Genomic DNA, 27,416 nt, shown 5'->3' on the forward strand with positions numbered 1-27,416 from the left:
TGCTACCTCGCAACTTTTATTGCCGCATTGCCGGAGTATGGGAGCTTCCCCGTTTCCATGTCGGGATCGGCGTCGGCGTCGGTTTCCGTTCCCGAGTACGAAGCCCCTGCGGCTGACTGTTGGGCCCATCCGCGCTCGGATTCGATTTCGCGCCACGGAGAGGCGTGCGCGCCAAATTTACCTGATGAACCGCGACCCGCGTCCGACTCGGCCTCGCGTGCCGCGAATCCGCCGCCACCGCTCGGCGCCCACCGCGGCCGTGCGATCTTGCAGCCTGCGGTCTGTGGGGGCGGCATCGGCAATTTGGCATACGGTGGCGGCGGACGTGTTTCCGAGAAGCAGCTACGCCGTCGTGCGTCCGATGGGTCGACGAGGTGTTCCGGCCCAGTCTCCGTCGCTCTGCATGAGGGGCTCGTTTGGAAGAGCGCCGATACGAGCCAGGCCAAAATTTAGCAGCTGACCGTAGATTCAGCGGTGTTTGGACTTTGGCCATGATTTGGCAGGCCTGATCTCCCGTAGTTCATTTTGGCGCACTTTGGCCAGCCAAATTGGGGTGGCCGATTCGGCCGCCGAATTTTGGCCGTGCCGAGGCTTTGGCAGGGCTGGCGTGCGGCAGAATCCAAACGTCCCCGAGGAGACGAGGGCGGCGGCGAGCGAGCAGCTGCCGCTGGCGAACGTGTGCAGGATGTCAGTGCCGGGGAGCTCGTTGCGCGTAAGCCCATTCAGCCCTTGTTTTCCCAACTCCTAACTTTGACACTACGTAAAAAGAAGATTCCTCATCACATCAAACTTGCGGTACATGCATGGAGTACTAAATGTAGATGAAATTAAAAACTAATTGCACACTTTTGTTGTACTTTGCGAGACGAATCTTTTGCGCCTAATTAGTCAATGTTTGAACAATAATTCACAAATGCAAACGAAACGTTACAGTGTACTACAGTGCTGGTATATAATTTTAGCACTCTAAATTTTAGCAACTAAACAAGACCTCATTCATGTGTGCGTATCGGTGGCCCATGATTTTTCTAGCAGGTGCTCTGGAATCTGGCTGGACTGCAGGGGCCATCGGTGATGGCAGGCATAGAGTCCCAACACAGGTGCGCAACCTCCAGCATTCGTCGCCAGGCGTGCGCGAGGGTGCTGGGCCCAGGTGCGCCTCGAGGCGTGTGAATGAGCCTGTCTCCTGATCCCACGCTAGCGTTGAGTTTTTCTCCCTTTCTCTCTCCCACGCCGGAATGAATCCAACGTGGAGATGTATGAGACGTCTCTGTTGGAGGAGGCCGAAAAGGAGCGGACCATTCTCGTGGACTCGTGGACCGTGGTGCGCCGCACGTATGAAGTCTCAACCACACTATGCGAGGCGAATGTCATTTGACTGCGGCGTATAGAGTGCAGTAGACTTGCATACCCGTGGTGCGTTCATCCAAGTTGATGTTGTTTTCCTTTTTGCCAGCAACAATAGAAGTTGCATTTCCATCCAAGAATAATTGAACTGTGCTTGTTATCGTGAGCTGGCTCAGCTTAGCTCAATCAATTTTTTAACGAGCCGAGTTGCTATTTTTACTCATTTTATTAACGAGCTGGCTCGAACCAGCTCACGAGCCAAACAAGCTAGAAGGCTAAAGGCCTAATATGGGGGAGTCGAACAATCAAAGCTGAGCCGAGCCGTCGAAGTCGAGCTGAGCTAGTCGTAGTCGTGGCGCTTCATGCATTGTAAATTTTATCATTTATACTTTATAATTAGTATTGTTTAATATTTTATATATGTTGAGATGTTAATCCCAAATTCACATCCAGCTTGCGAGCCTAACGAGCTAGCTCGAGCTACTAACAAGCCAAGCCGAGCCAACCTTTTTACTCATTTTATTAGCGAGTCGAGCCGAGTCGAGCCGAGCACGTCCAGCCCTAGGTGTAACCAATGGTATGAGCTGCTAAGTCTAAAATGCATAATATGTACAGTTATGTACCGTTCAATCGAGAAGAAAGTGCTATTGGTTTCTTAACCTATTTTCTGTTCATCAAGATGATAGTTTGTTGAATACGCGAAAAAAGCAGGAAACTTGGCAATGGACTTTAATCGACGTAGGGTGTGTGTAAATCTTCTCGGCGAGCACCAAATCAATCAAGCATAGTCTAAAACTCCAATGCAGAGGTACCCGCAACTATATAAAATCGATCTTATTTTTAGGAAAAAAAGAATACCTGTGAAATTTCACAAAAGCAAGATTTTCAACTTTGTAGCAGATGTAACGACCTAAATGTAATTTACATTGTTGAGCATTGCATCATGAGCATCGTTGTTTGTTAGTATAAAATTTTTGTGCTTGTTTGAATGCATTTGCTTTTTGATTTGAATTATTGAATAAAGTGAAAATACATGCCTTGTGAAGAAACTTTCTTTTTCAATAGGGCATACATTCAGTCATAACTTGGTAACATAATTCGTCCTCAAATATGAATTTAGGTGATTTTTACTGGATTTTAGAAATCCATCTTGAAGCCAAAAGCTCAGGCAAAAATCCAAAAATAGCATTTCGGGAAGAATTTTCATTTCAAATCTACCATAGCTTTTCTTCCAAATTCAAGCAAAATGGGTTACTCTCGATTCCTTGTATCAATGCAATTTTTTATGGATTCTTCGGAGGCTTGGAAGATCAAGTTTGGAGTATAGAGCAAATGAGAAGTTTTTGTACATAACCATCCATGTTACGTGATTTTTGTTTCGTGAGACGCCGCTGCATGCATGTCATCTGCATAAAGAAGTTGCACCACGTGCCCCTACCGGGTCCCACCTCCCTTCCACCTCACCCAGCGCCTCCCCTTCTCTCTGCTGCCTCCCTCATACACCAGAAGCTCTCCCTCCCTCTCTTCTTTCTTCCCCAACCAAACCATGGAGAAAGAACTCCTCTTGTGGCGGAACCGCCCAACTTAAACTGGTTTAAATGCGCCTAATCGCTGTCAGAACAGCAATTATCCGAAACGCACTTAAAACAGTATAAGTCCGGTCGTCCGTCGAGTGTCCCTAGGACTCCTCGAATGATCCACGTCACGTCTCATAGCCATACACCAGGATTGTTTCCACGATGGGAAAGCATCAATAAATATTACATTTTTACATACATACATGAGGTACGAGTTATTACAGGACGTAGTTTGAAATGAGCTTAACAGTGCAGGTTAGAGAGAGATTCTAGGATTTAAACATAAACGGGTTCAGGTGGGAGATGAGCATTTAAGTTTTCTTCTGAGGGTATTGCGAGACTCGTAACAATACCCTAATTTTTCGGGGCTTCCTCCTCGGTGAACTCCTGCGGTGCCTCTGAAAATAGCCACAAGGGATAACCCTGAGTACGGGGTACTCAACAAGACTTACCCGACTAACCAATATAATAGTTTTTCTGGAACTATATGATAGCTTTTTCGGTGTACTGGCTGACACACTTTTTGCCCAAAGAGCTTACTAAAAGTGAGACCTTAGCTTTATCTTTTATTCCAATTAAGTTATTACCTAACTATTCTAAATGATGATAAAAATGATTATTTTGCAAGCAACAAGGTATTAAGTCATACACCAATCATTAGTGGAAAGATATTGCGTTCATGAATTCATACTACGATGCTCAACAGTGATCAAGTGCATTCATAACCGAGAATTGTGGCGATCCGGATCAAAATTACATCCTGCAGGAGAGTACTCTGATCACCAGTTACGTACGATTGTCCAGGTCGTACGTAACGACCTTTTGATTAGTAAACCCAAGGATTGGGAATAAGACTACCCGGACCCAGGGACGCACCCCCACATGGGACCCCACGTCTGGCCTGATCTCCATGTGAGTTTCAGGCTATGCCCCTGCCAATCTCCAGCACGTCAAGCACAGGTACGAAATATTCCCGATTAGAGAGTTTACTAACCTACCGGCTTTACTGGTCCCATACCCAGTAAGTAATCAGGTGTCATTCACTTGATCAAAGGTTAAGACAACGATCGGGCCTTAACCAAATTAATCTAGCAGACAGAACTATATCTCTAGCTTCTGCCTGCCTTTCAACTTCCAAGTTACTTTTCCATAATTAGCATATATGACCCAACATTTTACCTTAAGGTTCGGTAAACAAGTTACTTAGGCAACTAAGCATTTCTAGACTTGGGTTACTTACTAAATACTTGAACAAGTGGCAAAGATGTCCTTAAAACAAGGTATGATAATGCACAAGAATGGGTTTCAATCAACTCCTAGACTTAGTGCATTCATATAGAAAATAACCGATAATTGGACACATGAAATAATAATTCCAAAATAGATAGGTATAATGCACCGGGGCTTGCCTTGTTCTACAAAAATGTTAGCATTGCCCGACGGATTGGCTTCGCAGGGGATCAATTCAACAATTTCTTCAAACTCCGGAGATCCTTTTGATAATTCCAAGAAATCCTCTTCCGGTGCTTCGGTGTCTATGATAAAGCATATGCAGGGGTTAGTGATGCAACTTTTTGAATACAAGATTATACAACTTTCCTTCATGATAAAGTTGCAAGCCAACAAGTGACTGTACAATTTATCATGATAAAGTTGCAAGCCAACACACAAAAACCCAAAAAGATTAACCCACCATTTTTATTTCCTTTACAAACCTTACCTTAGGCTTTTTCTTTTATTTTTAAAAAAATTTATAATTATTTTCTAGTCTTGAAACCTAATTTCCTATGAGTTAACAATAATTTGTGATTATAAAAATATTATTTCATATTTTATGCATTTAATAAAGGTTAAGTATTTATTTAAATACCTTAAAGAAAAGGCATTAAACAAATACCTATTTTTTTTATTTTTCTTAGGGTATAAAAATTTTAATGCATAAAGGAAAAATAAAACAATCCTAACAAAATTGGCTTCACTAATCTTGGACACCCCTAGAAATTTCTGTGATTTAAAAGGTGATATTCGGATTTAATCTATTATTCTATAAAGGAAAATCTAAAATTTTCCCGAAAAACCCCGGCCTACTTTTCTCACTCACCTCCTTCCTACCCCCTCTCTCTTACGCTGGGCCCGCGGCTCGGACCCACCTTCTCTTCTATTCCTTTAACCCGCCGGCCCTTCTCTCCTTTGCTGGGCTCACTGGGCCGATTTCTTCTTCCCCTCACTTTCCTTAATCCGGCGCCGGCCCAACAGTCCACCGCTCTTTTTCTTTATTTCGTGCGGATCCCGACCTACTAAATCGGCCCATCGGCCTGCTGGACCCCCGGCCTTTTTCCTTTATTGGCCGCACGCATCGGCACCTGGGCCTACGGGACTCCGGCCCACCTAACTCCTTTGCTCGGCCGGCCTCCTTCCTTCCCCTTCTTCTCTGACGCGCGGGCCCGTTGTTTCCAGGGCCTTCGTCTATCTCGCGCCAAAACCGAGCGTGGGAGGGGGCAGTGCGGCTCACCGGCCGGCGCCCCACCGGCGACGGGGCCGGGCTGGGGAAGCATCCCCAAGCTAAAGCGCACCCGTGCGCGGCGGTAGCTCCCCGGGAGGTGGCCGGAGCCATCCTCTCCACGGCGGTGGGTGGCGAAGCTAACGAACGGCCGTGACTAAGCACGACGACGGCGCAACTTACCTCTTCAACTACCCCTACAGCTTCGTAGTACCCAAAGAACTTACCTACGACTGACCACAAGGAAAGGAAACAACGGCAAGGTAAAGCTCACCGTGAGTAGGGGGTGCGGCGGTGGCGGACGGAAACGACGGCGGTTTAGGGCACGCCGGCGGAGAGGCTGGGCAACAAGCTGCTAGGGTTGTTGGTAGGGTGTGAGTGGAGGCGTGGACGGAAGGAATCGACGGGAGCTGCGTTGTGGTGGTGGAATTTTGATCGGCAGCGGCGGCTTGACAGAGGATTCACGGGCGACGGTAAAAGGTGACACGGTAAACACGGCGGCGGGAGCGGTAGTTATTCGAAGGACTTACCGCGTGCATGGGCGACACCGTGGCCTAGTCGTAGGCTGGCGTGGTGAGGAGGTGGCGTAGCTACTGTGCTGGCGGAGGATCGACGACGCCGGCGGTGACACGTCCCGGTTCTAGTTCTGTCGCTCCCCCCCTTCTTTCTTGCGTCAGAAAGTTCAGATCCCCTCCGTGGCCGATTTTGCATCCGACAGTCCCAAGGTCCTTTAAGCAAAGTTGCAGATAATCTCGAGCTCTTCAAGTTTTATTTTGGCTCTTGCCCGAGATAAATAACCAATTGTTGGCAATTTCAAATTATTTGCCCTCGGGTAACTGAACTTCGTTGAACTTTTGATTCAGTTCGTCAGGCTTCATGGATGGCCATTTACCCATCTTGTGACTCATTTTCAGTGGCCCAAATCCATTCTCCTTAGTCCAACCATTAACTATTCATGTTCTACAACCATCAGAGGTTCCATTTTGCTCATAAGCACCCATACTTTCTGCACTGCATTTTTCTAAACCTTGCTCCAAACTTAGGTTCTTGCTGCTGTTTCAGACTTAAGAAAAACGGCAGCTTCAGTAACTCAGCCGAAAATGGCAAAGTGCCAACTGTGAGCCCTAAATTAAATTTGTTTTCTTTGTGATTCCTGATCAACAACACCCTAGTATTCTTGTCCAAAGTTCATACTTCATCACTGTATAGTTGCCTTGGTCCACTTATTTGGAAAATTTGGCTGAAATCAATTTCAAAAATGGATACTTGCACTGTTTTTCTGAAAATCCATTTTCGGACAGTGAACAGTACATTCTTGTTTTAATTTTTTCCATTGCTTTTCTTGAGATGTTTAGCACTAAGTTTAGTCTCCAATCTTGATTCCCCAAAGTTCTAAACACTCTCAAGCTTCCATTCCATATTTTTGCTAAATTTTTCTGAATTTAGAATTCAAAATTCAAATTTCGGTCAAATTAGACTCGAATTTGACTTTTTAGTCAATTTCTTCTCTCCTTCTCCATAATTTGCCTTTAACTTTTCTTAATCATCTTTGATGATTGAAACACCAAGTGTGACACCTCTCCCCCACCAAATCCAGCATCACCCTCGCCAGAGTTTGCCGAAGGACCATCGGAGGATGTCGCCGACAAACTTCTCCATCACCTCGTCTACCTCTTCCTCCCCGGAAACCAAGGGGAAGGCCATCCCCAAGCTTCTTCTTCTTCTTCCTCAAGCTCTCAAGGATGAACTCGACCCGATCTACTCCAACGCGCCCTACGCCAACAAGTGGTCCCTTGCTTGTGCTCTACTCATTGCCGGTGAGCTCCCCTCGCTGCTCATCATCTTCCTTTTGCCCTCAATCGAGCCCCGAAACTCATCCATGGCTTCATCACCATTGGTGACCTAGAGCTCAAAGCACCCCATGCATGTCAAATCCTCCACCCAAAGTGAGTTATCCATATTCTTAGGAAGGTGTAGAAACAAACGGAACCCAAAACCATGGCCGGTGCCACCGCCGGCGAGCCTCAGTTGGCACCCGAACGGTCCGCGGGCTAGGGGCGGACGGTCTGTGAATCGTGACCCAACACATAGACCTCTGCATAAAAACACATCCCCAGAAATTTGTATGGCGGACGGTCCACAACCCTCCCACTGACTGTCCGCGGTTCACCCCCAAAATCCACACAGAACCGGTTCGTTTCTGCTACTCGGCCCGTGTTTGTACGGCGGACGGTCCACCATTTGACCCTGGACGTTCTGCAATTCAATTCCCAAGTTTACACAGAACTGATGTATTTCTAGAGCCCTCCCTCTGCTATACCGGTGGACAGTCCGCCCCCTATGAGGGGACGGTCCACAAGTACACCGTACCCAATCCTGTTTGTTTGAATGCATAAACATGTGCTATCTTGTATAATTCATATAAAATTGAATAGCTCTGATTAATGTGAAACAAATTTTACTATTTCACAATGATGTCTACTACATTTTAAAAATATGTTTGCTCATGAAATTATTAATTAATTATCTGAATTAATTGTATGAGTGTTTATCTTGTTAATTACATGGTTAATTCTCTATTAGTCCAAAAAAAATGAAACCAATTTTGCTAGTTCACTTATGGTATGTACAATCCAATGTAAGTACTTGTTTGTATTATCTATGAGTAGATTGGTACAATTTTAGATATGTTTGAACCAAGTTAATTAGTAAAATGCATAATAATTTCATATATGGTTCTAAAATTATGGATCCAACTTTGTCAGCTTCCTTTAACCTTAAATTGGTGTTTAAAATTATTATGACTTATGAATTGGTCATACACTTGCATAGTTTATGAAGTGTTGAATTATAAACTTTCTTAGCTTGTCAAATACATGACCAACTATATGATGATGCTTCTAAAATCCTGAAACCAATCTTATTATTATCCTATGATCATGATATGTTGTTTTTAATTGTTGGCCTTCACGAGATGATTGTATAAGTATACAACTTTAATTATATGCTTGTTCTAGAACTAGTTGCTTGCAAAATACCTAGGTAATCAATTGTGCTCATGTGAGCTATAAAACCACCTTTGTTAGCTAGGATAAATGTGCTATAGTTTTGTGATCAGAAACCTTCATGATACAATATAGAATGATGATGCTTGCCTCAATTAATTAAGTATAACAAGTTTAGCTAACTTCTAATTTAGGGAATAACTTTACTATTCTTAGTTAAGATGTGATGTGCTAGTTAGCCATTAATTCATGAATTGTCTAAGGTTGTTATTAACTAGTGTTACTAGCTAGCTTGAGCATGCTCATTTATTTAATGTTGGTAACAATCATGAGACAACTTCCAATGCTGATTCTTTATGTTATAACAATTTAATTATATGATAATTCATATGATAACTAAAAGTAGCACAACTAGTGTTTATAACCTTCTTATACTACAACTTGTCTTAAAGTGTTATGTGCACATGTATGAGTTATTGTTTGACACCTTTACTCTATTCTTCTTGTGTGCCCTACTTCTAACCTTTGCTTGCTTGCTTGATTGATGACTTGAAATCATCTTAGCCCTTGCTTCTCATGAGTCATTGCATATCATACGCATAAATACGCATGCATAGCATCTTTTCTAATTCATGCATTCATCTAATTTCGTAGATGATGATGTCCCGGAGTGTCGCGTTCTTGGAGCACCAATCTCAGCTAGGCACCTATGTATCTTAGCTCTATTTTCTAAATGTGAACTGCTATTATTTATTAATGGTTGTGCATGGGCTTAGCTCTATCTAGACATATGCAATGAGTAGAACCTACTAGATATGTAAACTCTTGAAATTAGCTCAACTTATTAGTAAAAGTATGGATGCTAGAAATCTTGACATAATTGCTCAGCCATGCTTAGTTCTCGGTAGAAGTCGAGGGGTGTCAAGGTCACCACCACTCGCGAGAATTTGAATGTTTGCTTAATTATACTTGAGTAGTTGAGAAAGCATAAAAGATGAGCAACATGAATGATGATTCAAGACTTGAGCAAGTGTGCTAGGACCATGTTGGGAGTGGAATCCAAGTGGCATAGGCTTGCTTGAGTTGGTTAAGGCCTTGTCGTTATCGTTGTGGTACTTGAGCACTATTCTGTACAAACCACATACTTAATATGGGAATGGTAAGCCAAGTAGCATAAGTCGTACCTTGCCTTGACCGGATTCGGCGCGGGATGGGATGAGGTGTGATCGGCCGTGTCCGGTGTATCTATACATTTCCGGTCGTTCGTTCATAGCCGGGTGTGGGTATATGAACAGTCGAGGGCATGAATCAACACGGGTATGGTCGTTGGTCTTGCGCCTCGTGTGGAAAAAGTTGTACACCCCTGCAGGGTTATAATATATTGCAATAGCCGCACTCCCGGTCAAAAAGCACGCTCATGTACTTGGACTTTAACGTAGAGTTCCGTGAAGAGCTTATGGAAGATTGAGCTCATGATTACATGATCACTTTACTACTTATGCAATTGTATTGGTGCTTGATAGAGAAAGTAGATGCCATGTCTTTTTCTTATTCACTTGATAAATTATGCTCGCATTTTTATCATATAATGTTAAAACTTGACAAGCCTCATGCATCCACCAAATGTATAGTTTTATGGATAAGTCCTGCAAGTACGCAATGTACTTACGGTGCTGTCGTTAAGTTGTTTTGCAGGTTTCCTTCTTGTGAGTGATTGCCATGTTCATTCCGTCGGAGCCGGCAAAGTGGATGAATGGTGGATGTCGCTCTAAGCTCGTGCTGGTGATGTCTTATGGGCAAGGACATCATTGTTGCACCTTATTACTATATATCTCCCCGCTGCGTTTTAACTCTTAATTTAAGAAAAACATGCTAGGATAGCCACTAGACCTAGGCTACATCTAAGTTTGAATAAGAACCTCCCTTTAATTGATGAAAACTCTCATGCCCTAGTTGCTATATGTTATAATTATAATTCATGAATTTTTGTAGGATGATCAAGACTTGTAAACTAAAGTTAAAATTTGCTCTCATATGTTTCCTTATGATGGTTGTCATGATATAAAAATGGTATGCAGGTTGTTCCTGGACGATGCTTGAGGCGCATACCGGGAACTACCAGGATTATTTCGATTAAATCGGGTCGATCGATGGATGTTAGCCCGGTTTAATTAAGATAATTTGGGTGGCTCCTTAAAGACATCCCGTGAGCTTTATTTCTTACTACAATAAACTTACCCTATTAAAAAATAAAACTACTGTTGTAGAACGTGATAACGCCAAAGTAGAATTTGTTCATTTGTTCACGCAAAGATGGGATTGGGAGCAAAGTTTACATAAATAGATTTCCTACCTTTTCTTCTAACTCCACATGGGCCTTATGGGCCGGTTCTGGTTTGTGTCCTCATCTATATGCCCATAATGGCAGCCCATACAAGGCAGGAAATATATATAACTTTTGGAAGTTTTTTCCTATTAAACTTCCATTGTTTGAGATTCGTGCACGCAAACGTAGATCGTTCAATGCATATCTCGTCCTTCCCTAGCCCTAGCACCGCCCAACACCCACAAGCCGCCACTGACCTTGCGCTCACCACCGGCTCTATGCCTATGTGCGGCCCGCACCAGCTGCCGCCCCTACACCGTCGCGCCGACCCCGCAGGAACGCCGCCTGGGGTGCGCCGCTGACCTCTCAAGTGCTACCCCGCCGTCGCTCCTGCAGGCATGACGCAGCTCACGCGCTTGTCCCACCGCTGGCCATCCCTTACGGGCTTGCCACAGCCCACACGTGCCTGCCCCGCCGTCACCGCCATCCCCCACGGATGCATGGCCATCGCACGCTTACCCCTGCACGCTGTCGGCTGCCCCTACCGAGGTTGAAGAAGGTAAAAAAACATCTTCCAAATGTTGATGCTGGCTTGAAAAAATGTTAAATTCAGTTAGTCAAGATGTTGAAGTAGGCATCGGAAAATGCTGGGCACCGTACTTTCTCGCAAAATGTTGATTTATATTTCAGAAAAATGTTGAATCCAATATTTTTAAATGTTGATCTAATTTTTAAGAAATATAGAATCTAATTTCTTCAAATGTTGACTTAAAACATCTGATTGGACCTGTTGGGCTTTAAAGTTCATATAGGAGCCCCGTACAAAAGCCATATTTCAACAAGTTTTTTTTTGACATTTTACATCAGAAAACTTGTTATTAACTTGTTTTACAGTTGTTTTTTACTACTGCCGGCTCGAACTCTGTCACGATACAGATCTGGGGCTTTCTAGCATCCAGCTCGTGATCGGCACGTGTTCGCGATGACCGCATCGGCCCCCTTCACCCCAACCGTACATCCCAGGATCGGACGGACCACGCGGTGTCTACCCCGTGCCCCACCACGTCTGGCCCCGTGCAAACCACGCACGCACCTGTCGACGGGCTCTCGCATCGCTTCCCCTCGATCCGACCCGGCTCTTCTTCCCCAATCCCCCTCCTTCCCCGATCCAGCCCCGCATCGACGCCGAGGCAGAGAGAGCGAGCGAGAAGAGAGACAACGAGATCGCGCGCGGAGATGTCGTCGGACTCGTCGTCGTGGGCGCGCGCCCTGGTGCAGATCTCGCCCTACACCTTCTCCGCCATCGGCATCGCCGTCTCCATCGGCGTCTCCGTCCTCGGCGCGGCATGGTGAGTCCGCGTGCGACCCCCCGGCACCCCTTGTCTCGCTAGATCTGCCGCCCTAGCCATCCGTGCTTGGCCTCTCACTGACCTTGCTGTTTGCTTTTTGCTCTGAATCTCCAGGGGCATCTTCATCACGGGGAGCAGCCTCATCGGGGCCGCCATCAAGGCGCCCAGGATCACATCTAAGAACCTCATTAGGTGCGGAATCTCGATGCTTGGACTCGTATTACGCGTTCAGTCTTTTTTGTGCTGCTGTTGGCTTGTTGCTAGATTTTGCTATGCGTGGTGAGATGTGAGTTCGTGGTTACCGAGGCTTTGTTATGTGTATGGCAACGTGTAGTTCCGCCCGTTCTGGCTGCTTAGGGGACTGGGGCATTGGCTTAATACTAGAATTCCTGTCCATTGAATGACCCTCGTCATGAATACACTTATCTAGTGGATTTGTCAAGTGTTAGTGCCATAAATTGACTTAGATAGAGTAGCTTTCTTCTGAGGAAAAATTCAGTTTTTTATCTCACTGTAAAGTTCTTTATGCAGTGAGGTCTGTGGTCTGTGGAATTGAGTTGAGAGGCTTATAGTTATAGATACCAACAACCTGCTACTGATCTCCTAGCAAAAATTTATATGCTTTTGGATCAAAGGGGGATTGCCACGCCTCTCAATACAAATGTTTAGCACCTGCTTTTTCATGTCCTTCGGTTGTTAGGAATCACTTGGCCTCCTTTGACCTCTAGGAAATGCACCTTAATTTCAGTTTGCCTTGGATAGCTGTGAGCACCATCTTGTTATTACTATCGTGTGTTGTCTACCATTGTGATCTAGACCCTTCACCGCTTCTTCAAATTATGGACCCTTAAGCTCTCATATTTCACACATGTTTAGTTTCTTTCTCTCTCTCAGTGAACTAAATTTATTATTCTATAAATGAAGAATGCAATGTCCACATTTTCACAATCTAAACAAAAACCTAGACATTATGGGACATGATTGCTATTTTTGAGGTCTGATGCAATGACATGCTTGTTTATTTTTGTTTGTTTTGAAGAGTGTACAAATGCTTCGAGGTCATGTTTTTTTTTTCTGGTTACCGTGCTGGACACCTGGATATGTGTTAATCCCTGATGCGCATGTTAGTGTTGTTTGACAAGTAGTTGACATGCACACATTGCCAAGTCACACACTACACCCTTATATATAGACCATAGTTAAGCAAAGCTGGGGCAATTTTTAGATTTGCTGTTCTTCTGGTGTTGTGGCTAGTGCAGTCAAGTTCTTCCATCGTGCTTCTGGGTTCCAATGCGTGTACTTTGTTTGCTTGTATAATTTAATTATAGCTCAGCATCCATTGGTTGACTTCTGCTCTTATCCTTGTTGTTGTGGTGGCCATGATCAATAGGGGCTTTAGGACTTAGGAGTGCAACTAGACTGTATGTGTTGCAGTGGTGATGATGATGTGTTGCTTATGTAGTTTTGGGCTTTATGCTTAATTATCCTGGTCATCTAGGATATGTAGATAATCTGAAAACATTTGGCTGCGCTGTTATGTTATCAGCATTTGTTAAGTGTAATGTTTCATTAGGAATTTATAATAATATTTAGCACAACCACCGAGTAGAAGAGGAAGCATGCCCATGCATTTGGTGTTTAGGAAGAACATCAGTCTGCTAGGAGGACAAACTTTGAGTTTGTCTCGATAACAGAGTTGAGCAATATTGCCTGCTTATGCAGAAAATGATTGAACATTTTTCTATGCTGGAGGGACATTGCAGTCTTCTGGTAATTTGAGACCTGTACTGTTCCAGTTTTGAAGCATGCCATTCTTTCCACCTTATTGTCCATTGCAATGATGGATCCCTTTTTAAGTATGCCATGCTTGTCATCCTATATTGTCTAATTGTGACGATAGAAGCCTAGTCCTGACGATGTCAGTGTTGTTTAGTTCTGTCTTAGTGTCTTTCCTTCCACCATTCTGAGAATTAGAGAGGTGCTTTTCATTTATGTAGAATCATTCAGGCATTTGGTCAATTTCTGTTCCCCTGATGTCCCTGAATGGCTTAACCAAAATAAGATCACTTGTTTATATGCCTATGAGTACTCTATACACAGAGGACAATGAATAATGCAACATGCAGCCATGAATTAAGGGTCTTGACTGCTTGAGAGTTCCTTAGTTGAACTCAATTGACCTCAATTAAATAAACATCATGTGATGCTCTCACCCTTTCATCTGCTCATTTTTGTGTCTTTCTAGGTGAGCAATGAATATGGCATTTAGGCATAAGGAACCCTGCAAGTTCTAGCTTCATATTAGTTTTTTTTTATTTGTGAATTCTTATTGTTTGGTGTCTTTGATTTTTTTTTGGGTAACAACAATCTTCTTACCTTGTGATACTTATATATCTACCTATGCTTTCCAGTGTCATCTTCTGTGAGGCTGTCGCAATTTATGGTGTAATTGTGGCAATCATCCTCCAGACAAAGCTTGAAAGTGTGCCATCAGCTCAAATGTATGCTCCGGAGTCTCTTCGAGCAGGCTATGCAATCTTTGCTTCTGGCCTTATTGTTGGCTTTGCTAATCTTGTTTGCGGGTAAGCACCAGGCTATGCAATCAGCTCAAATCTTGTATTCTCTGGTGAAATATGTTCTTCAGTTCCAGGTGATTAAATTTCCTATCTACAGGGTATGTGTGGGGATAATTGGAAGCAGCTGCGCACTGTCTGATGCTCAGAACTCGTCACTCTTTGTAAAGATCTTGGTGATTGAGATCTTTGGCAGCGCCCTGGGACTGTTTGGAGTCATTGTGGGCATCATCATGTCAGCTCAAGCAACATGGCCAGCCAAAGCTTGACTTTCCCCATTCATCTCGCTGTAAATTATTTCGAATGAAATGTATCAGAATGTCAAGATGTGGTCCAACTGCCTTTTCCTGCCTCTTTTTTCTTTTGCACCTTTTTGGCAAAACAAGTAATTCGGTGCCCTTAGCGCATCCGATTGTAGAGTTGATATTCCTGCTGCCGAGACTCCATGTGTGCTGGATATCTTGTAGGTGCTATTGCTGTTGCAAAACACACTCGGCTTATTGAATAAATGCATTGGAACTGAATAAGATGGAAATTTTTTAGCCACTTTTCGCTGGGCGTCCAAAGTGTCGGTTCAATCTTGAGATGAGGATGACAAATGGGTAGTCGAATGTCTGATGCTATGTAGATGGCTAGCTGCTCGCTAGTTCAGCTTTTTGGTTAAGAGGCTGCCAGGATCAGACTTGCAGGTACACCGACTCTGCGCAGGGGCATTACTTTGTCCACTTGACCTCTAAGCAAAATTTAGATTACTCCCTCAACTATTTCATTTGATCCAATCTACCCCTAATTTCTCTTTTCTTTCTTCATATACAAATTGAATTTTAATTTCAACTATTTCATTTGGTCCAATCTACCCCTAATTTCTCTTTTCTTTCTTCATATACAAATTGAATTTTAATTTCAGATTTTGTTAGTTGACTTATAACATGATGTTCCATGTTAAAAAATATATTAGAATTTTTTCAAGATTACTTTTCGTACATTTTTGTATATGTAAGATTAATTTAGTATTAAATATTCCTAACCTAAAAAAATAACCATGACAATTCCTTAGGATAATTTTCTAACATAAGGCATCATATTTTGTATATGCTCACAAAATTTGAACTCAAAATTTAACTCATACATGAAGAAATAAAAAAGAGAAAATGAAATAGTTCAGGGAGTAAAGTGAGCCAAAACTTTGTTAAGGGAGTTAAGCGGATAAAGTGGATAGGTGAAGAGAGTAAAATTGATTTTTTCCTATTTTTTATTTTTTATGACTGAAACTGAAGAAATATGACTGAAACTGAAGAAATTTGTCAGCAAACCTACTATTTTTGCAACTGTGATCCATAAAACTATGGCTTGTTGCGAGGATGTATTTTTAAAGTGGTTCTACAGACGATTTGTAGTGCATTGATATGACTCGAGATACTGCAGTTTAGATTGAGATAATGCCGTCGTTGCAAGTCTGTTGCGATTGAAATGCACGCCCGAGGAGCCAGCCAAATCCTGATGCCACGATTATTACGATCTAAAGCGTGATCCCAACCGATCTTACCGACCGAAGCGCGATTATCCGGCGATCAATGCCTACTCAGATTACGACTCGAGCCGTTTTGGCGGTGGTGGGTTCGCGAACTCGTACGGCTATACTACGATCCAAGTCGCGGTTCAACCATGTAGACAGCCGCACGCACACACAGAAGCACAAGCCGCCACGCAGCATCAGGGCAACTGCCCTCGCCGCTTCCCTCGTCCGGTCGCCCACTCCCCCCCCCACAGCGCATGAAAAAAACAGCGAGGAAAAAAGACAAGAGACGCCCCCGCCCCGCCTCCTACCAAGCCCGTCTCTCCCCCACCTCCGCCGCACCGACTCGTCAATCCTCGTGGCATCCTCCCCCCCGGCGAATCTCACGGTGAGTTCGCAGTTTTCCCTCCCCTCCCGTTCGTCCTCTTCCGCTCTCAGTGCCGAGGGGTGTTGTTTCTGTTGCTGGGGTATTGGGGGCCGCTCCGGCGGCGTCCCGGCGTCCGCCCCCATTGGGCTCTCTACTAACGCCCGCACTGGCGCGCGCGACCTTGAACCCCACGCGTTGCACGCGGCGCCTGGGGGCGATGCTCTGTGCGCCGACCTTGCGTTCGAGCGGAGGGCACCCTTTTCTCTATATCAGTTGCTGTGGGTTTCAGTTTTTTTCTTTTTCTTTTTGGGGGCGCAATTCCTCCCATTTCGTGGGGAGGGGGGAGGGGGGCAGGGTTTCTCTTTGTTGCCCCTCCAATTAGCCGTCGGTTCGGTAGTCTTCAGTCAGCCAGTATCTCGCAGTAGTATTACGGTTGGCAGCTATTTACCGTCGTCCCCAATACCCCTCAGCCGCGCACCTGCCTCAAACCCTAGCATATCTCCCCAAATTTCACCGCCTCGCTGATCCTTGGTGGGTTTTGCTTTGCCACACATGATGATCCTGTAATGCTGGTTCTGCCTTTCTCTTGTTGACAATTTCGCACCGTGGTTAACTCTGCTGTTTAATTAGTGTCCGTTTTGCACTTAAATAGTGATTCTATGGGCGTTGGTGTGGTTTCTATTTGCCAATTATCTATTTATTTAAGCAGTCATGGAAGTACTCCATCAGTAGATGATGCATGTACAAGGGACATGTCTGCTTCTTGGCCTGTCTTTTACTGGATTATTAGTAAAACTTATTTCTTGAACGTGCAAGTGATTCATGAGATTCTGAAAATTGGGATAGATTGTGGTGTTGGATCCACATTCTAAGGAATTTTACTAAATTTCTTGAGTGCGAATTGTTGTGGTTGTGGACGATCAAAGCAAATGGTTATGGTAAAGCTTGTATGCAGATCAATTTTATGTACTTTTAGCATATGGGGTTGTACAAGAAAATCAGGACTAGCGTGAACTTGTTATTTCTAAAGGCACTTATTTATATTATTCTCTTGCTGTGTTGATGATCATTGATCAAAGGCATGTGCTATTGAGTTACAAGTTTTATATGTGCTGTTGCCCCTTCTCAAGTACTAATCAAAATTCATCTATGGTTATGAGCACTCAGCATTCATGGGGCTTTTAAAATTTTCTTTCATACTAGTAGTGCTTATGTGAAATTCATGTTTTCCATAGAATGTAGCACTGATTTGTCATTTGTCCAAAAGGAAATAATACACAGTCTAGGAGTTCTCTTTCAGCGTGTGGAATGATAAATAGTCATTCCAAGCTGTATTTTATTTTCTATAGTGGTTTAATCATTAAGGAGAGGGGCATACACTTCTGCTACATGTTCATGACATAAGTAGTGAACATTGGCTTCTTACAGATCTGTTGGTGGACAAAGATTCATGTTTAGGAACTTAATTGAGCATGACAACTAAGTAGGTTCAAGTGCAATATGTTGCAAAAACAATTTATTGATTTAGGGATTCTCTCTGCATTAGCTTTTGAAACCCCTCGTGCAAACGAAGCAGTGTTTGCAAAGCTTCTAAATTGATGTTGGTTGATATCGGATCGGCATATTGGACACTGTGTCATATGTTCCCATCTTGGCGTTTTGGAAATAAAATTAATATTTTTTGTCTATTTATGTGACGTGTCCTTTTGACACTAAAGAAAGTCGAGTGACTATCCTGAAGTATCAAAAGTGTGTGCATTCCAAGTTTTCTTAAGTTTTGGCATTTTGCAGTCATATCTCTAATTTCAAGGACAGAAGAGTTATTTCTACTTAAAGGGATGCAATAGTAATAAAACTACGCATAAACTCGTAAATTATCTTAGTTTTCAATCAATTGCACAACTGAACAAGTGGCCAATGCAAGCGCATTTTAGAAGCATAGGGAAGTACGTTGGTGACATCATGAAACTTTACACTAAGATCTTCTAGTTTGCTATATTAAAGGAGAAAACGAAGATGCCTCCTTACTGAAACTATGTATTATTTTCGTCATTTTATTTAACGGGTACTTAAGCATGCCAAATTTTTCCCAATAGGAACATATTGGTTTTGTAAGACTGATTTATTGGTTTAAATGTCTGCCATATTGAGCAATATACCGGGCCATATTGCTGCTATGTTCCAAGATGACTTATTCAGATGATATCCCATATCGGCATCTTTTAGTGATTGATATACATGTCCTACATGCTGGTGAACACAACTGATATTTGGTAGCATGATGCTACCAATCTTTGGTGGAACATGCTTGCATTCTATTTTCACAATGCCCACTACTCAAGATCTAAAGGAACTACTTGAAATAATGTATTGAGGAGATCGTATCTCTTGCCACTAGGATTTATAAGAAAACTTTTAAAACTTCCTAGGTCAACTATGAAAAAGGAAACACATTAAAAATATTGGAAACAATGAAACACATTTTTTTCTGAAGTTCCACATTTGTATTTTTCTTAATAGTTTAGAAATTTGGTTCTTGTGCCTTTTAAAGTTTTTGCTTACTTAGCTGACAACATCATCAGCTCACCATTATTGATAAGTTAACTTTAATGTCCTGGTATTGCTTTATCTATCTTGTAGTTTAATGTGCAGTTTTTTTAATCATTGTAGGCTTATGGTAAGCGGTGAGTGATCTACCACTGACAGTGCAAGAATGGATGGAAATAGTGAGAACATCCAATTCTCATGGGGAAAGCGTAGAGCAAAGGGCGGTGCTAAGATGGATACACAGTTTTATGAGTCCTTCACATTGGACAATGTGAAATATTCATTGTATGACTGTGTCTATCTGTTTAAGCATGGTGATCCAGAACCATACATCGGGAAAATAGTGAAGATTTGGGAGCAAAATCAGGCTAAGAAAGTAAAAATTCTTTGGTTTTTCCTCCCTGATGAGATTCAGAAATATTTAAAAAGCCCTGTGAAGGAAAAGGAGATTTTTCTTGCTTCTGGTAATGGTATTGGGCTTGCAGATATCAACCCGCTGGTATGTTTATCATAGCTTTATTCCTTATTGTTCCGTGTTGTGCCGTCATCCTTAACTTGTGCATTCTCACATCATACTTACAGACTTGCATTTTGAGCCTATAAATATTTTATTGATATTGATCAGTGTTTGCTTCTAATTGGTGTAGAGTTAATGGATTAAAATGCTTGAAGTTATATTTGATCGCAATTATCTGGTTTTTAGATTTCTCACATTGATAGGTAGGGGACGAGAGCTATAACTCAAATAAATGCATGATCTTGGTCTGCTTTAGTGATGTGGTGGTATTGTTGTTAATTCTCCATTTCAACCATCAGTACTAATTGCTTACATCCTTTATTCCTCTTTTACTTGCACTGAATATTCTTTGAGTTACTTACAATTAGGAAACATCCATGACTATGAGTTACAGGTGTCTCAATTAGTCAATTCTGGTCTCCATGCCAGCGAACTGTCAGCACTAAATATGAATTATCCATTTTAACTGGTGTCTTTTACTTGTTTATTCAATCAAATTGACATAGTACATATATAAAAAATGGCATGAATAGGAAACATTCCCACCCTGGTATCATACTTGCAAATTGCATTTTTCATAGGTTCACAAAGAAGTGTAATTCTGTGGAAAAGAAGTTTGGATGGCCGTGTACAAGAATTGTGCCAACATTTGCAATGATCAATCATCGCATTACACATTTTGGATGTATATTTGTGAAAATAAGTAGGTAATAGCCAAGCCTGGCTGCGGCACTGAGGTAGTTATCATGACTCGTCTGCTTGCTTGCAAAGCCCAAGCGGAGCCAGCTTAGGTAGGATAGCAAGCATAGAATCATTTCTCATTGGAGAGTTTCAGCCAACCGAGCATGCTAATTCAGTAGAGCATGGTATCGAGTATCAAGTATCAACGGCAGATATGCAGAATTGCACGCTCACTGCTCTTATATATCAGAGTTGTAAATGTTGCCATCTTTACAATTTTTGGACTTATAACTAAAAGATTGTAATGGTCATATGCTTATTTCTCAATTAGGAAGCTGTTGCTGGAAAATGTACTGTTATATGCATTTCAAAGGACGAGAGGAATCGCCAACCTTCCCCTCAGGAACAAGCAATGGCTGATTATATCTTCTATAGGTTCTTCGATGTTAACACTTGCACACTTTCCGAGCAGTTGCCTGATAAAATTGCAGGGCTGGAAGGTAAGCAAAGGATCTAGAATTGATTTGCGCCCTACATATTTATCTGGTAATGTTTTCAATTTTACTGTGCATCTAATCATCATCCCTCTGGTGCAGTTAATGTTCTGCTGAATCCAAAAGATGAGCTAGTCATATCCAGTCCGAATGCAGCTAATGTTCTGCTGAATGCAAATGTGGATGAGGATCTGGCTGCCACAGTCCCCCCATCCCGTTCAGTAGTTAAAGAGGAGGAAAGTCCGGATGCTGCAGTTCCCCTTTCTCAGCCAGCAGTTAAGGAGGTGGATGCAAATCCGCCTGCCACAGTTCCTCTTGTCCAATCAGTGGTCAAGAAGGAGGACCAGAAACCAGTTGCTGCCATTCCCCTTTCCCCGTCTATGGTCAAGAAAGAGGATAAGAAATCAGTCGCTGCCATTCCCCTTTCCCATTCAGCGGTCGCAGGGGATGAGAAACCAGTTGCTTTAACTCCCCCTCCACGGTCAGCTGCTGCAGAGAACATTCCCAAACAAAGACAGTCACAGAATGCTCACACTGGGGAGAGGCCGACAAAAAAGTTGAAATTAACCCAAGAAGCTACAGTGAAGGGCACGACCCCAGCTACTACTGAAAAAAGACCTTTGGAGCTACCATCAAGACAAGCTGTAAGTTCTTTGAGCTGACTGCTCCTGCCTGTTAACTTTCTTAGATGTTTCCAGAGTGCAAACATGCTCCTTTTTTGTTTAATGTTAGGACTGGATAGGAAACATAACTACATCTTTCTAAACTGCCCCATACCAAGTTTTGTACATGCTTACATTTTTCCAGATCCACGTCTCTTTATTCTTTGGTCACTAAATGAGAGATGGGACGAGGAGGCTATCGATGCAGTTAATAGCAGAAATTTAGTAATGCATATGATTATCTTGTGCTGCTTTCCTTTGATTCATTATTCAACAATCGTAATATTTTTGAACTTTTAACCGTCATCTCAATTAAAGTTTTGTCCCATGTCTACTGCACACAAGCAATCCTCCTGCTTGTGTATCATTTATCTGAATATTTTCCTTTTTTTTTTTTGCCAATTTTATGGAGTCTCCAACTGATTTTCACCATGTTTCCTTTTTTATGCTAATACATTTTTCTGCTATTTACAGGACAGAAGCAAATGGTTTAAAATTGTGAGTTACCTTTCCTTCCTACAGAATCTCCTGTGCATATATGTTATAATTATACTGAAGCATGCCATATCTATGCTTGATTATTCATTAATCAGAATTACCATAAACTGATTAATATGTCATCTGATCTTGAATTTAATGTGATGATCTTTTTTAATGAACTTTTCAGCCATGGGATGACAGACTACGGATAGCTGATGAGCAGGGGACACTTGTGTATATTCAAAATCTTGATATTCAGTTTGCAGCTGCTGACATAGAGGTAGCATCCTGTCTATTTGGTTGTTGATGGCAGTAATCCCTGTCCCTGTGTTCATTATCTGTTAGTTTGTTAGTGTTGAGTCTTTGTTGTTTCTTCCTGTTAGTTCAGAAATTTCAGGGTCAGTCAGTTAGCTAGCAGTCAGCTGAACAAGTCAAGGTTGTTAGCAGGTCCTAGTCTTTAGGAAGTGGACTCAGTAGAGTCACTTGTTCTCCTCAGGACGTGTCCTGAGTTTTAGGGCCATCATGGCATTAGCTTCGGCCACTAAGGCATCTGTTTTACTGCATTATAAATAAGAGAACAAGATAAACAAAAGCTGCCTTTTGCAGCACAAGTTTCCTGCGTGTGTGTTCTTGAGTTGTGTGAGTTGAGACTTGAGAGCTTACAGTTGTCATGAAGCCCAAGCTGCTTCTCTATTGTATTCCTGGCTAGTATTATTTCAATTATGTGAATATCTTCTGTTGTCTGTTGGGTCGCAATTCTAATTCTGTCCACATAACTTATGCACTGTCTTTCTCTTTCTAACATTACATTCATTCTTTTTAGCCTCAATCTTCTTACTCCTTTGTTCGTTTTAGGCTTTGTTGTTACCCTTTTTTTGGTTTTTATTTTCTCCAATAACTATTCCTTTGACAATTTTCGTGATTATCATTTCTGCAGGAGCTGGTTCGTGAGGCACTACAGCTAAGTTGCATCGCAAAGCCCATTAACCACCCCACTTATGATGATCCAAACAATGGTTAGTTCACTAATTAAAGAGAAATGATATTTAGCTGTCGACTGGAGGGGGCTGGGGTACCGTGTGACTTGAAGATCCCTGTCCTTTTCTTGTCCAGTGAACAATGGACTGGGTTTGGGGTTCAGGTGGGGAAAGGTGACCAGCTCATCATGGGTGATGGGTCATGCTATATTTTGACGTACCATCAGAGCAGTTAGTGAGTGTGGATCTGATGAGGGTGGGGGCAGGGGCATCTCACCGGAGATATAGAGGAGGTCAATGCAGGCAGGAGATGCGTGGTGGCAGCAGAGGGAGGGCTGATGATCTGTAGTGGAGGTGCTCACTGGCGGTCCACCCCGGTCCCAGGGATGGCAATGACATGGCTGGTGTGGCAGCAGGGTGCAAGTGCCCTGGAATTAGGTTAGGATGTAGGCAGCGTTGACCCGTTCATGTAGCAAAGGGGGAGGGAAAGGAGATGGATTGTTGGATCCCCCCCCCCCCCCCCCCCTCCTCCAAAGTTTGACTATTTGGTCCAATAACCTGTCGGCAGATGTAGACTGGTCCTTAATTAACTATTTCCATAAACTGTGATCTTTGTCCAGTTAATGGCAGACTTCCTTTTCCCTTCCTGTTTCCTGCATTCTAACTAAAAGTGGTTTTCTTATCTGTAGGAAAAGCATATGCTATATTCAAAACTAAAAATGCTGCTGATGTGGCTATTTCCAAAATCAATTCAGGCTTGGTTGTTGGTGGAAGGTATGTGTTTATGCTTGATGTAATTTTCTATGTGTTCAGTGCCAGCATGTCTTATCCTGTAATGAATTTTGCTTCAAGTGGGGTTCTCTATGATTTGTTTCAATTGTTGAAGTCTCACAGCAAATTGACTGCCAAAATTTATGAATTAGAACGAAGAGTCTTTTGAGGGGATTCTAACTCTCTTCAATCAGTTTTCTAAAGCAGGCAACATTTTCCTTGAGACCCTAGTCTTAAGCAGAGTTGTTTCCATTTGAATTCCTTCCATATGTGCTTATTGAGAGGGACTCTTATAGTAGCACTTGTGCTGGCAGTCCAAAATGGCTTTTTTTTAATAGTCAACTATAGATAATTTGACATTGAATGACTTCCAATCTGTCAAGACTTTGCAAGGGGAAAAAAACCAAGAGGATCTAATTATACTCTGCGGCTTGGCTACAATACAAGAATAAGTGATCGCTGGAGCTGCATATAACGCAAGTTTCAGTGTACAAATCAAAAAGAAATGTTCACCATCGTAAATCTTGTATTCAGCTGCGTGACAGTTTGTTAATAAAGTTTGCCTAGCATGATTTTCTTGGTCAGCTACTGATAATTCTTGCCTGTTGTATAACTTGCAGACCTCTTTATTGCAGCAAAGGGTTACTTAAGGTTCCAAAATCTTCAGGAACTCTTGTTGGGCACTTGTCCTTATATAATTTTAAAATTGGTCAAAAGCAGAGAGAAGAGCAGGTGGGTGCTCTGTCATTATACTCTGCTATGTTTTCCTTGTGCTTTATTACTATACTCTGCGATGTTTTCCTTTCTTTGGCTTGATATTTTACACAACTGTCCTTCCTGCAGAAGAAGGCTGTATCGACCTCACATTGTTCTCAGCCTAACACGATTGAGTATGACCTGGCCTTGGACTGGATGCTTCTTCGAGAAAAGCAAGAGAAAAAGTTTGAAATACTTCACAAGGTAGATACAATTCTGTTGAAGATTTGTATACATGCCAGTCTTGTATCTCACATCCAGACCTTAATTTGCATGTTCAATCGGTTTGTAGCGGCATAAAGATGACAGGAGAGGGTTTGCAAGTATCGGCGGCAGGATTGCGAAGGCAGGGAAGTAGCAGGCTGGTTCTTTGTGCCATATCAGATGGACTTCTTAATTATCACCTTTTGGAGCTTGGTGGTCATTCATAGAAGCAGTATTTCTTCTCACGGAAGAGGGTTGTGCACAGAGGTTTCGTTTTGGTTCGAGTCATCCATTCATTGAGGGACTAACTGTAGCGAATCGTGACTGCTGATGTTAATCCATGTTAGAAAGGAAAAGGGGAAACAAATCCAAGGACAGCTTTAGAAGTCAGAGTAGCCTAGGCAGAACTAGCCAATGCAGCAAGTTTGGTAGCGTTAGGTTGTTTTAGGCTAACATATGGTTACCAGTTAATGTACGCCAGTGTACCAATGATGCGCATAACTTGCTGCGCCTTGGGCAGCTATTCATGGAATGTATATATCTGCTGAGTCCATGGCTCTGGCACCGGTTTATGAACCCTCTATTCTGCTAGATACAGGGCATGTTTGGATCCAAGTGCTAATGGGTGAAACTGCTAAAGTTTAACACTGTTATGCATTAGCACATCCAAACGGGAGGGCTAATGGAGGGTTAAACTTTAGCCCACCCTAAAAGGTGCAAAAAGTATTAGCTGGTGGGGAGAAGCTAATGAAGGAGCTTATGAGTGCTAATGGTTTGTGAAAAGATCAAAAGAGGGGAGAGAAAGGAGGAGGTGAGAAGATAAAGGGGGCAAAAGTGACATTTCATGAACTTTAGCTCTATTCGTTAGTCATATTTCCAAATTGATAGTGTTAGTGGGTGGAGGTGTTAAATTTTAGATGGGCTAAACTTTAGCATTTACTAAACTTTAGCAGCAACACATCCAAACAGGTCGGCAATGAATTCGATATGCATTTATGGTGGTAGGCATGAGGTGGTCTATCTTTAGATGTCGGAAACCAAAATTCCAGGAAGAAGCATATAAGTTGAATGTGGTCATATAGCATCTACTTCCTCTGTTGCAATTATCCTCTGTTCCAAATTGCAGGTCGTTTTATTTTTTTAGTTGCATAGTTTTTATATGTATCTAGATATAGTGTATGTCTAAATGCATAATAATATCTATAAATCTACAAAAATCAAAACGACATATAATTTGGAACAGAGGGAATAAACACGGTTTGTATGTTGTGTTTGTCGAAAAGGAATGGGTTTGGGGACCATTACTTCGTTGGGCATAAGGATGCAGGAGACTTGAGACTTGAATGTTCAGGGGAATCAGAGAATGCCCTACGTTCCCGCACCTTTTAGGTTCTCCCACCTAAATAATATACATTCAAAGTGAAAATTCCTACAAAGATATAAATGGATGGATGATACAATCATCTATGTTAATTTGTGCAAGGAGAAAGAAAAAGAGAAATCAACAGTGAATTGGAACCTGTGCAATCGTTCTGTTCATATGCGATCCCAACACATATCTACTTGCATTTTGATTTCTTTTTGCATAATTTTTTGTTCAGGCCCAAATTTTTTATGAACATAGACGATTGTACGATGGAAATATTTATGCACTTTTAGATGTATGGACATTTTATCCGTAGGAGCATGTAAAGATGCGGGAGCACAAGATATTCTCCCAGGAATCAGCTCAAACTGAGTTGGCATTGTCGATGGCTTTGCTAGTGCTTTACAATATCAGTTGCCATGTTAATTCGACTAGAAACCTACGTCGTGTAACAATTCTGAACCCCAAATTCAGCATGGGTGCCTGCATATATGGTTAATAATTTGTGGTAGGTGACGTGCGTGAGCCAAACGTCGTGGTATTTTCAACAATATCAAGATATATCAGGATATGTGTAGCTTTGATCTTTTACGTGTTCATAGAGGTATGGTGCCGGATGCTTGCGTGTATGTGAACATTAGTGTTTGTGCTTACGTTTTTGAAAAAAAAAAGTTCTATTGGGATAGTATTTTGTTGCCTTTTGATAGCACGTGTCATGTATTCGTGTTTCAATATTACTAAAAATGGTTGTATCGCACCTGTTTAGAATACTCATGAATCACCCGAAAAGTTTTTACAAATTACAAGTCTTACTAGACAACGTATGAGCTCAGCTCAGGTCTAAACCACAAGGCTCCTTGTAAGATGGCTCCGCGGCGACGCGCGAGCTCCTGCTTACCCTCCCCCTCCCGCCCACCCCAGCCCGCCGGCCCTGCCGCTCCGGACCCGGCGGCCACCGCACCCCTAACCACCGCGCCCCAGGTCTCCCAGGTAACCCCCCTCCCGTTCCTCCGGCTCCCCGCCGCGGCCCTCGTCGGCCCCGCCGGTCCCGCCGCTCTCGGCTCAGGTCGTCGCGCCCCCTTCCCGGAGGCGGGCCGGTGGTCACCCCCTTCGCCGCGGCTTCCCCGCTCGCCGGGAAAGTGACCCTGTGGGCGGTCCATGGGGTCACCCTCGTGTGCACCGGCCTCCGGCGGTCGCGGCGGCGCTCACCTTCTGGTTCAGCATCCCAGAGGATCGCTTCTCGGTCGCCCCCCTGCGGCCATGGAGTCTTCTCCTTCTCTGTGGCATGTCCGGCCATCGCTGCCTCCATCCTCAAGATCGGCGGGTTCCACGACGGCGGCATGCTGTTCCTCGTCGTGGCCTCAGGGCTCGTCCGCGCACCCACAACGCCCTGCGGTCGTT

The 27,416-nt window shown here is 43.0% G+C and overlaps 2 protein-coding genes across 3 annotated transcripts; both read left to right on the forward strand.

Annotated features, from left to right (window-relative positions):
* The first annotated feature begins 11,850 nt into the window (after nucleotides 1-11,850).
* Nucleotides 11,851-15,223, forward strand: LOC101786609 (V-type proton ATPase subunit c''2). The gene is made up of 4 exons (XM_004969073.3): nucleotides 11,851-12,104; nucleotides 12,219-12,296; nucleotides 14,516-14,686; nucleotides 14,778-15,223. The coding sequence occupies exons 1-4, from the start codon at nucleotides 11,992-11,994 to the stop codon at nucleotides 14,944-14,946; spliced, it is 531 nt and encodes a 176-aa protein (XP_004969130.1). The 5' UTR covers nucleotides 11,851-11,991; the 3' UTR covers nucleotides 14,947-15,223.
* A 1,221-nt stretch (nucleotides 15,224-16,444) lies between these two features.
* LOC101787003 (protein ANTI-SILENCING 1) lies at nucleotides 16,445-25,232 on the forward strand. 2 transcript variants are annotated; one of them, XM_004969074.3, is made up of 11 exons: nucleotides 16,445-16,581; nucleotides 19,231-19,606; nucleotides 20,637-20,805; nucleotides 20,902-21,443; nucleotides 21,936-21,959; nucleotides 22,129-22,221; nucleotides 22,879-22,957; nucleotides 23,608-23,692; nucleotides 24,310-24,421; nucleotides 24,533-24,649; nucleotides 24,738-25,232. In XM_004969074.3, exons 2-11 carry the CDS (start codon nucleotides 19,274-19,276, stop codon nucleotides 24,801-24,803), a joined length of 1,620 nt encoding a protein of 539 aa, XP_004969131.1. In that variant the 5' UTR covers nucleotides 16,445-16,581; nucleotides 19,231-19,273; the 3' UTR covers nucleotides 24,804-25,232. The 2 variants fall into 2 exon arrangements, with proteins under 2 accessions (XP_004969131.1, XP_004969132.1); XM_004969075.3 differs by having other exon boundaries at nucleotides 24,325-24,421.
* The last annotated feature ends 2,184 nt before the right edge of the window (nucleotides 25,233-27,416 follow it).

The sequence above is a fragment of the Setaria italica genome, chromosome V, assembly GCF_000263155.2.
Source record: "Setaria italica strain Yugu1 chromosome V, Setaria_italica_v2.0, whole genome shotgun sequence".
Taxonomy (NCBI): Eukaryota; Viridiplantae; Streptophyta; class Magnoliopsida; order Poales; family Poaceae; genus Setaria; species Setaria italica.